Source organism: Saccoglossus kowalevskii, chromosome 5 (assembly GCF_978046115.1).
Source record: "Saccoglossus kowalevskii chromosome 5, keSacKowa6.1, whole genome shotgun sequence".
NCBI classification, from domain to species: domain Eukaryota; kingdom Metazoa; phylum Hemichordata; class Enteropneusta; family Harrimaniidae; genus Saccoglossus; species Saccoglossus kowalevskii.
In genome coordinates, this window is record NC_140645.1 from 6,332,665 (window position 1) to 6,344,848 (window position 12,184).

General features: G+C 41.6%; 2 protein-coding genes across 2 annotated transcripts; both read left to right on the forward strand.

Moving 5' to 3' along the window:
- Window positions 1-340: 340 nt before the first annotated feature.
- Window positions 341-4,093, forward strand: LOC146745463 (uncharacterized). Its single transcript, XM_085499486.1, is given in 1 exon segment — window positions 341-4,093. A coding segment is annotated over 1 exon segment (3,753 nt).
- A 7,020-nt stretch (window positions 4,094-11,113) lies between these two features.
- LOC146745464 (uncharacterized) lies at window positions 11,114-11,932 on the forward strand. Its single transcript, XM_085499487.1, has one exon. It carries the CDS (start codon window positions 11,114-11,116, stop codon window positions 11,930-11,932), a length of 819 nt encoding a protein of 272 aa, XP_085355613.1.
- Window positions 11,933-12,184: the final 252 nt, after the last annotated feature.

Genomic DNA, 12,184 nt, shown 5'->3' on the forward strand with positions numbered 1-12,184 from the left:
TCCTCCAAAACCGACTACAACATCAACCAAGCGCCAGAGCACTAAATCATGCCCATTGTGTAAACAAGCTGGTCGTCCTAAATACCAACATTTCCTAAGCAATTGTAAATATTTACCGACAGAAGATCGCTTATACATTAGCAAATCTCGGCAAATAAGTTGCCAGGATGATGAGTCTGACAGTGACGGTGAAGACATCACCACTGATAACTACAGTGACCAACCATCAAAAAATAGTGTTCGCACTTGCAGAGTTAACACAAAGCAGTCACCATTCTTTAAGGCTTTCTACCACCATCACCCTCTGCAATTAACACTAGACACCGGGGCGGAAACCAACATGATTAGGTCTTCACTCGCTAAATATATAGGAGCTACTATTCAAAATAGTTCGCAAAAAGCACTCCAGGCCGATGGGCTGACACCACTTCGAGTTATCGGTGAGACTCATATCATACTTAGTAGAAATGGCATTGATCTTATACTCGACGCACTCGTCATCGAAGAATTGGATGTCGACATTTTAGCTGGCACACCGTTCATGACAGTCAATGACATTTCCGTACGCCCAGCTATGCAGCAAATAACTATCAAAGGCACACATGTTGTTAGGTATGGAATCGAAGACGACACACTCCATTCACACAAAGTACGTCGCACACAGGCATTGGTATTGCGTTCCCCATCGGCCTCATCTGTTATTTGGCCTGGAGAATTTCTAGAAATTAAACTACCACCTAATATCGATGAAGATGAAACTTTCGCTATTGAGTCGCGTCATGATTCACCCAGCATGCGTAACCTCAAACCGTCACATAGATGGCCTCAGCCAGGTATCATTGAATCAGTCGCAGGCAAAATTCGCATCTGTAACAACTCAATGTCACCAAAAGTAATACGGCGCAATGACCACTTTTGCCAAATTCGTCATACCACTTCACCACCATCAGCAGCATCTAGTACACCAGTCAAGGACACTCTTGACAAATCTCGTCCACGCTCACCAACAATGCACTCGGATGGTGTTGACCTTGACCCTGACGCAATATTGACGATCGATGAGCGCTCCCAATTTCGAAGTCTACTTCGTACTTACGACGATGTCTTCAATCCATCAATTTCCGGTTACAACGGTGCATATGGTAAATTTGAAACGTCTGTCAACATGGGCCCTGTTGAGCCTCCTCAAAGAAAGGGGCGCGTCCCTCAATACGCTCGGGATAAGCTCGTAGAGCTTCAGAAAAAGTTTGATGACCTCGAGAAATTGGGGGTATTCCGTCGACCTGAAGACGTTGGAGTTACCGTAGAGTATCTAAATCCATCATTCCTGGTCAAAAAGCCAAACGGCGGTTATAGACTTGTTACTGCATTCGCCGACGTCGGTCGTTACAGCAAACCACAACCTTTGCTAATGCCGGATGTCGATTCAACGCTACGAACCATCGCATGCTGGAAATACATGCTCAAGACTGATCTAACCAGTGCTTTCTACCAAATCCCATTAGCAAAGGCCTCGATGAAATATTGCGGTGTCGCAACACCCTTTCGTGGTGTGAGAGTATATACGCGTTCGGCCATGGGCATGCCCGGGTCAGAAACTGCTCTTGAGGAGCTAATGTGTCGCATATTAGGTGACTATATACAAGAAGGGTGTGTCGCAAAGCTTGCAGATGACCTATACTGCGGAGGGAACACCCCACTTGAGCTACTCCAAAACTGGGAAAACGTTCTACAAGCATTAAGTAAGTGTAACATTCACTTGTCAGCCAGCAAAACAACGATCTGCCCAAAGTCCACAACCATTTTGGGTTGGATTTGGCGAGAGGGCCAACTTTCAGCGAGTCCTCATCGCATTGCAACTCTTTCATCATGTCCACCTCCTGACACTGTCCGTGGACTACGCTCATTCATCGGCGCCTATAAAGTATTGAGCCGTGTCATAAAAGGTTGTGCAGCTATAATCGCTCCATTTGAGTCAGCACTTGCAGGCCTGTCATCACCAGACAAAATTCAGTGGTCAGAGAGCTTACTACATAGCTTTAAAACAGCACAAACTTCACTCGCACAGAACAAATCAATTGCTCTTCCTCGTCCCTCAGATCACCTATGGATTGTAACCGATGGCTCAGTAACCAAGCATGGCATTGGCGCAACCTTCTACGTAACGCGCAATGACAAAACTTCACTAGCAGGATTCTTCAGTGCCAAACTACGCAAACACCAAGTTACATGGCTACCATGTGAAATCGAAGCACTATGTATTGCGGCATCAGTTAAGCACTTCAGTCCGTTTATTATCCAATCAGAGCACCAAACCTGCGTTCTAACTGACAGCAAGCCATGTGTACAGGCAGTTGACAAACTCTGCCGTGGGGAATTCTCATCAAGCCCACGTGTCACTTCCTTTCTTTCTACTGTAAGTAGGTACCAAGTTGCATTGCGCCACCTTGCAGGTTCAGCCAACGTGCCCTCCGATTTTGCGAGTCGCAACCCACCCGAGTGTGACGAACCAAATTGCCAAATTTGCCAATTCATCCAGCGCACTGAGGACGCGGTTGTAAGGGGATCCACTATTTCAGACATCATTAACGGCAAACTACGCCTCCCGTTTACCAACAGATCAGCGTGGCTAAGTACACAATCACAGTGTCCAGATTTACGACGTGCACACGCTCACCTAAAACAAGGAACAAGACCATCAAGGAAACTCACCTCAATCCGGGATGTGAAACGGTATCTTGCTATCGCTACTATCGCAAGAGATGGTCTCCTCGTCGTTAAACACAACGAACCCTTCCAAGTGTCATCTGATCTAATCATCATTCCACGTGCTGTTCTTAACAGACTTTTAACTGCACTTCACATCAAACTCGATCACCCAACTAAACACCAGCTAAAGCAAGTCTTTAAACGCAACTTCTACGCTCTCGACCTGGACAAATCCATTGAGTTAGTGTCACAACAATGTCATGTCTGTACGTCACTTAGTAAGCTGCCTGATACGCTAATAGAACAAACATCAGAGGACCCACCACACTCAGTCGGAGTATCTTTCGCAGCTGATGTAATCAAACGCAATCGCCAACTCATACTCGTCCTAAGGGAAACCGCTACGTCTTACACGTCATCCACTATTATCGATAGTTAGAACCAAACCGCACTACGTGATGGTATAACCCGTTTAGTCATTGAAATGCGTGCACTCGACGGCCCATTTGCCGTGGTCCGTGTCGATCCTGCTCCTGGTTTCATAGCACTACGTAATGATAGTATGCTTGAACAGTACCGTATCAATGTTGAGATTGGTCGCATTAAAAACATCAATAAGAATCCCGTAGCCGAAAAAGCCATTCGTGAACTGGAAGAAGAGCTCCTCCGGCAAGACCCAAGTGGTGACCCAGTTACTGCTGTAAAACTAGCTATAGCAACCGCACGATTAAACTCTCGCATTCGCAATCGTGGACTATCAGCTCGCGAAATGTGGATACAACGTGACCAATTCACTAATGAGCAAATACCACTCGTCGACCGTGAGCTAATCACACAACAACACGAGTCACGCACTATTAATCATCCATACAGTCAAAAGTCTAAGACAAAATATCGCGACAGTACAGTCAACAACATCAAGGTCGGTGACTTAGTCTACTTACGGTCTGACCGCAACAAGTCACACGCTCGCAGTAGATTCCTCGTTGTCAGTATCGATGGGGAGTGGTGCTTCATTAGGAAGTTCACTGGCTCGCAGCTACGTGCTACTTCATACAAGGTCAAATGCAACGAATGTTACAAAGTACCTGACCAGTACTTTGACACCACTACTTACAACAAAACACCTGTTCAAGACAACAGTGATACAGAAGCCGATGATCACCAAGTATCCAGCTTTCCTCCCGGTCCGATTTCGCCTGAGACACCAATCGAAATATGTCTCCCCACAATCGATGACAATTCTTATCTTGTAGACAATGTAGTCAGTAGTGAGACAGAGAAAAACACTGAGAATATTGAGTCTTTGCCTAGTTCCCCTCCAATAACTAGACCTCAACGGCATCGTAAACCTCCTAAGTATCTAGAAGATTATGTAACATAATCAATGTACTTTTTGTGACATGTATTGGATCATTTTGCTTGTTATGCCATTACCACTTACGCAATGAATTTTCGTGTTTTCTCGTTTTCGTTTACGATGATTTTCTTCGAAAAAGAAAGAAAGAGGTCACGCCAGTGGCTAGTATTTATAGTTCACCAGCGGCTTGTATTTATAGTTGTGTGCGCTCCTTTAGTAGCGCTGTGCATGACGGGTGTCCTCCGCCATTGTTGTTGCTTTTCAATAAAGCTGTTTCTTATCGTTCACCGGTGTTTGTATCATTACTGGCGCTATGATAAAGAACGTGTTTCTAAAATCTCTTACATTGATGCAAAATTTCCATGACTGGTCTGTTCTGTTCTCTATGGTTGTCACCATGTTTTTTGGTGATAAATATGCTAATGAGTAGTATGACTTATAAACTGCCAACCAATAAGAAAGGCAGTTTTTGGTCTGACCTGTTCTATGCAACTATAGTAACTGTACTCCTTGTTTTCTCATATGGAGAAATTTGATTCAGTTAGCAGTACACAAAAGTTCATATACATTATAAACAAACACAAATAAGGTATGTATACTTGGAGTAATACACTACATACAAACAGCATTGGAAAAAAGAAAAATTTCTTGCAGATTAAATCTTTATTATTATCTACATTTTAAATTTTAAGTCGATAGCATATGTATTAGACATTTTATTATTATAACATATTTTGTTGTATTGTGAAAATAAAAATAATTAATTACATGTAATGTGTAAACAAAAACAGAAATGTCAAATTTTCTTTACGATGGTAATAAAGATTATTATTATTATTATTATTATTATTATAATGACGCAATGTCTGACGCATAGAATCTTTTGTGCAAACATACACCTACTTTTCTCTTTTGTAAGTGTTCTACTCCTGGGTTTCATAACATCACTGCATATCATGAATTAATTAATTAATTAATAATCAATTAGGCAATGAATACATGTCAGAATAGACCAGTTGTGGTAATTTCACACCAAACATTTTGGGAAAGAATTATAAAATTGCCATGCTTGGGCCAGTCTAGTTCTGAGCTTAAGGCCCAACTTTTATTATCTCTTGTTTCGCGAACCTGCCGAATGAACAGAAGCTGAAAATAAAATAAAAATAAAATATTATTTCAGCGTAATTTCTCACTTGTATGTGCAAATAATTGCTAAAAAAATTATTTTTATCTTCATTTCTTTTTCGCCCGCCGCATAACAAACCCAAGTTGCATTTTCGTGGGAGTATCATGATCAAAGTACCGAAGTCTCGCACAGATGAGAAACAAGGTTATAAATGGAATAAAATTGTATTTCATTTCTTTCCTCCGATCCATGATCTCACTTACAATTCTTTGAGAATCACATAAATTTAATGGAAAAAAAGAATTAATTTTATTTTTTTCCCGCCCTCCTCAAAAAAATTGACTTATAAAAACTAGAGAAACAAGGAATAAAAAAAGTCTGACATAAGCCTCCATACAACCAGCAAGCTATCATGTACAAACTGTATATTATCCCTTCACAATTTCTGAACTGCACTTAAAATAATTCAACTCAGACATGTTTGAATATCATTTAAATCGAGGTAACAAACACAGCTGGTTATTAATTAGTAACCTAGGGGGTCTAATATATATTCCAGGCAGTTATATACAAACCATAGCTGAACTATTTTAAGGAGACACACTCAGAATATTTGAAAACATAAGAACAATCTAAATGATGTATCAGATTTTTTTAGTATTTCCAGTCAAATGCAGTACACAAACCAGACTTATTGATTATGTGACCTGTACGACCGTGTGTGTGTTTATTCCTCAGCTCATGAGAGCGAGGTTATTTGTAGATATGTTGGTGATCGCCACTGTGTTTCCAGAAGTACTATGGGGGATTGCATGATGGGAGTGGAAAGTCTTTTGACTCCTCAGCTTCTGAGAGCGAGGTTATTTGTAGATATGCTGGTGATCGCCTCTGTGTTTCCAGAAGTACTATGGGGGATTGCATGATGGGAGTGGAAAGTCTTTTGACTCCTCAGCTTCTGAGAGCGAGGTTATTTGTAGATACATGTATGTTGGCGATCGCCGCTGTGTCTGCGGAAGTACTATGGGAGATTGTATGATGGAGTGAAAAGTCTTTTGATCAGTAAAATAATTTTAGAAAAGTGAAAACTAAAGTGACTGTGAAATGAAGGTGGGTTTTAAATATTAAATATCATGACATTTGGATGTAAAAATGAAAGGAAATTGAACTGGTATGAAAGGGCAGTACATGTAGCCGGAATGCAAGGTCAGAATCCGGGGTCAAAATACGTCACAATACATCCATCAAGGCGATTGCAAAGTGTCAACAACTATGGATGAGGTAAAAGACTCGGAAATACATTAACCATGGTCAATAATCATACACAAAAAATACAATAACCCGAAATACAGATATAAAAAAAATAAAACAGATAACACTAACAACTATAAAGTAAAATTATGTTGATAAACTTTCCTAGACTGTTAGCAATGAATCTTTTATTCCCATAATATGCTCAAACATATCTTCTTTTGGTAATTTAAAAAAATTATCATTGTACAATGATCGAGTATTCCAAAAGTTGCTAGTGCATTTACAATTTCATCAAGTTTGCAGTCAAAAAGAGCATGCAGTTCTTCACCAACAGACTGATCAGAACACAGTGTGCAAAATCTTTCCTCTGAGGGTATTTTTTGGTATCTTAATTTTTCAATTGGTAATATATATATATTTAGTTTATATACTGATCGCGTCAATCATAAATTGTCTTATATTATTTACGTCATTTGTTATTGTTCTGAGTAATCAGATGAGTAATATAAGACGAGAGCATGTACATTTCTGAAATGAACATATAACCGATAATAAAAAACAAGTGCTACTTGGCGCGTGAATCTGATTTCTCAGCTCCTGAGAGTGAGGTTATTTGTAGATATGTTGGGAGATTGCATGATGGGAGTGAAAAGTCTTTTGATCAGTAAAATGATTTTAGAAAAGTGAAAACTAAAGTGACTGTGAAATAAAGGTTGGTTTTAAATATAAAATATCATGACATTTGGATGTAATAATGAAAGGAAATTGAACTGGTATGAAAGGGCAGTACATGTAGCCGGAACGCAAGGTCAGAATCTGGGGACAAAATACGTCACAATACATCTCTCAAGGCGATTACTAAGTGTCAACAACTATGGATGAGGTAAAAGACTTCGTTTGCAGTTTGCGTGAATGGCCGGGGAGAAAAATTCATGCAAATTCTGTGCTTCAGTAACAGTATTTGCTTCTTCTTTTTTTGTGCAATGGAAAGAAATGCTGCCAATAAACATGTCATTCTAGTACACAAAACAATCCTGGGACGTTTATCTTGAGAAATTGGGAAGACGAAAATCCCCTGGGACAGTCGTTGTGAAACAATAGACATGCTTCCCCAGGGTATCAAGTTTATTTTGATTATTTGAAGATGGAAACTGCTGCTTTATGGAAGAGCAAAGTTCAATGTCATTGGCACAGTAATGAAGTTTTTAGAGGGGTGACTCGCTAGAGAGTATTCGTCGTGACTTCAGACTTCCCATTTGGGTTCTGTAACCAAAATGTATGTTTTGACGCCTGGTATATGCACTTCTGGGACTTGTAATAATTTTCTGGAAACTGCATAGCAAATCACATATTTTCCTTATTAACTGTTCATAGTTTTTATTTTCAGTTTTATTGTTCATAATTATTTACAGTAATAACATATTTTTCCGATTGTGTGCATGACAGCTTTGCCCATACACAATAAGACAAGATGATATGTACGGATATGTGTGAGTATGTTTCATGGATTAATAGGTCACTCCTTTGCTTCAATTCCAACTACATCTCTGGAATATCACTTGCTGTTTATCATCCATATTTTGATATCTCACAATGTGTCGATTGCGTATCTGGAAATTCTAACTACTATTTCGCAGAATTTGACCAGCCTTGCTTTTTTACCAGTCATTTAAGTGAACTCCCATATTGTCCTTCACAGTGAAGGTTAATGCAGATATATTGTAAATTACACAGAGGTAACATTACAATACATTTCCCTTCACATTCCCCCGTATTACATAACAATCTTTGAGCTGAGGCAGTTATGGTTCTACAACCATCACCAGTTCTCTTGTTCCTATTTGTATTTGCATATGTCTGGACTAATCACAATGAAACTATACACATACATGTATACCTTGAAAGATGTATGCATGTCCATTTGTTTCTTGAAACAATTCAATGGTAAAATAGTGGTCATCAAAATCAGGAATGTCTACCATTCCAGAACCAGATGTTGTTACATGTACATACATTGCACATAATCACCTTCAATCATATTTGGTTTTTCAGGCCGAATTCTAAATGGCCGACTGGTGGACATTTTATATTAACATATCATGCATTGACATATTCCAATCAAACTTTACAACTACATTATACATCAAGTCACACATACTGATATATGTTTGTTTTGATCATATTCTTTTTTTAAAATGCATAGTTGACTCATTTCAGTCTCACCATTGATTAACTAGGGACTTAATGACACGATGACTTGTTGATAAATTGCCATTCCTAGTATGTGTTTACATAGAAACATGTTTTTAAGTTTGGATAGAGTACAAGTATGAAATTATGCAGAAGTAAAAATAACAAAGTGAAACAGTGTTGCATTGTGTTTACGGAAATTGTGTTAAAGGTGGTAGTCGTCGTGCCACACATATACATGTAAGTCTCATATAAACAAAGTATACAAACTGAGCTTTAATGGGGTATTTTTAGATAGCTGGGAGGTATCTAAGGGTTCACCGGTGGTAATTAGTGAAATTCACGCCCAAGTCAAGTCTCATGTTTGTGTTTCCCATTAGAAGAGCGCATTGGATTGTTGGTAAATCAATGTTTATCAACAAAAAATTCGCACATGGACAGCTTGATGACTATGGTCCTTTAATGGTTGTATTTTGTAGGCAGTTCAAAATTGTTAATTATCATTTGCATACTTTTCATTTGCATAGCTTCGTTTGTTTGTTTAATTCCTCCACTGCGCATGATTCTCGTAGCCAATTCACACGCGGAACCACATAGATATTTTGACGAGTTTTCAGACGGGGATGAAGACGACCAAGCCGAGTTAGCTATTTTGCAGCGCCGGAAACAATCCTTGTTGGCGAGAATCGCGAAGCAAAAATTACAAGCGGAAATCTCCCAGCTAGAATAGAAATGGAATTCAAAAGTTGTTCCTTGAACGCACATCCACCAACCACAGGCCTATCATCCACGCGCCAACAGGGCACATCGCCTTCTGATCACCAAATCTCTGACATTTCACTAGCGGAACTTCGCAAAATGACGAATCTCCGATCGCAGGTTGATCACGATTTGTCCCCATACTTCGACGCCATTGGAGCGAACAAAGGACACGAGGCTGAGAACAAAGGACCAGCTGGTGAGTACATTATTCGCAACAGTCTCATTAATTCCCCCGGGCATCACGCCGGGAAAAATTTGCCTGGTTTGAAATCTCCAGAACAGTTTGTTCCATCATTCTTTTCTTCACATGAACTGAAATACGACGACTTATCACTTGAACAATTTCTACAGGGCTACACGCTCTTACTGCAGGACCCATCCATGCCCAGAGCAGAACAAAAGGGCCGGTTACGTCTTCTGCACGATTTGTTTGTTAAACTACCATTGTACAAATGGCCCATTGTCCGGAGCTATCACGCGGCAGTGGCTCGTTTAATCGATGATAACAGACGTACATGGGACAGCGATTACTCAGACGTGAAAGATCTGTTTTTCGATTTCTCAGCCGACAAGTTGAAATCAGTCACCCAGAAACGGACAACAAACAACGGCAACAGAAATACCTCCAACCCAGACGGTTCGCCCGTATTAGTGTGCACAGCTTTCAACGAGAAAGGTTCTTGCTCATTTGATCCGTGCAAATTTAAACACATTTGCAATCATTGCTATGTCACCCGCAATCGCTTTAATAATCACAGCGAAAAGGACTGCAAACAGAAGTCAGGCACGTCCATGTCATCTCTGCACTGCGACAAACCAATCTCCTCGTGACTCCATGCGCAGCCCTCAGACATCACGTCAACGACCTGTAACCTCCCCGTTAGATCAACGCCTATACACGTATCTCTGGACGATAGTGTTATCTCGCTCGATTCGGTTAGCAACAACATCACCGGGTCCGACCCAACACTTTCAGTCATCACAAGTGTGTCAGGGGGCTCCACACCTACGCCAAGCAAGTCACCAGCAGCTACATCACCGTTGTCACTTACGCACACGGCATTACCCAAGCTCAGCACCACAGTCTTCATCGATAATAACAAGTTCGAATCCCTCGCTCTCGCCGGTCAGTCAACAACCACACTGACATCAAGCATGATCAAAGCGCCAACATCGCAGGCGGTCCTCAGCGACATGAACTTCGACCCCGCACCTCATCACAACACAAGCAGGTCGAGGGCTACGCACTCGTCATTGACATCATCATCAACTACAACAACAACAACAACTTCTCCACCATCAGCTGATCATTCGTCACTGTCGCCCAGAAACTCTGTGCCGCCAGATCACATTATTTCTAACATTGACGGCAGTATTGCACAACATTACATTGATTTACATCGCAGAATCTCCGCTTCAGGCCTTTATAACTTTCAAGGTTGTCGCATCCCAATCTCTTCCGGTCTGAACATTCAGTCTTGGTGCCATCTTCTACGCAATTACGATGATGACATCTGCGACTTCTTAGAATTCGGTTGGCCCATCAACTACTCGCGCGACTTTCTTCCTACTTCGCACGCAACGAATCACACCTCGGCTTTACATTTTGCTGAGCAGTCGTGGACAGTTTTCTGGAATCAGAGCTATCTCTCGGCGCATCTGTTGGACCGTTCGACACTCCGCCATTGTCACACCCGCTCATTACCTCACCATTAATGACCGTGGCTAAGAAGGGCTCATCTTCCCGTCGCGTGGTCGTGGACTTAAGTTTTCCAGAAGGCTACTCGGTCAACGACGGCATCCCAGGGGACAGTTACATCGGGGATGATTATAAGCTCAGATATCCTACAGTTGACTCCATGTTAGATCGCATCCGTACACTTGGTTCCGGTTGCCTCCTTTACAAACGCGACCTCAGCAGGGCATACCGTCAACTTCGCGTGGATCCGAGAGACTACCACCTTCTCGGCTATTCTTGGAAAGGGAAATACTACTTTGACGTTTCACCACCTTTCGGGTTACGCACAGCGGCCTTAATGTGTCAACGGTCAACCAACGCAGTGCGTCACATCCTACGCAACCAAGGGCACGAGGTGATTAATTATATCGACGATTTCGGCGGAGCCGAGTTACCAATCAACGCTACTGCGGCTTTTGAGTATCTAGGGAATCTGCTAAACAAGCTCGGCCTTCAAGAATCCGTGGCTAAAGCATGTGCTCCTGCTACTAGTATGACTTTTCTCGGTTCTGAATTTGACACAGTCAACATGACCATTGCCGTACCCGCCGCGAAACTCACTCAAATTCATGAAGAACTATCCAACTGGGACAATTGCTCCTCTTGTTCCCGCACAGAATTACAAAGTCTCATCGGTCTCATGTCCTATGTCTCAAATTGCGTCCGCCCGGGTCGCTTGTTTATTTCCCGCATGCTGTCCACGCTTCGCACATTCTCTGCTAAATATTCCCGCACCCGCATCGACAGAGATTCGCAAAGACCTCTTATGGTGGAAGACGTTTTTACAGGACTATAACGGCGTTTCTATCATACACACCCAACCTTGGTTCCCGCCAGATACTGTCGTGTGTACAGACGCATGCCTTTCAGGCTGCGGCGGCATCTCAGTTACCCAGTTCTTCCGCTCTCCTTTCCCACAACACATCATCAACATGGGTTTGTCTATCAATGCATTGGAATTGCTTGCAGTCGTGGTCGCACTCAAGCTCTGATCCCATACTTGGCGCGGGCTTCGCTTGCAAATAACCTCTGACAACACTACAACGGT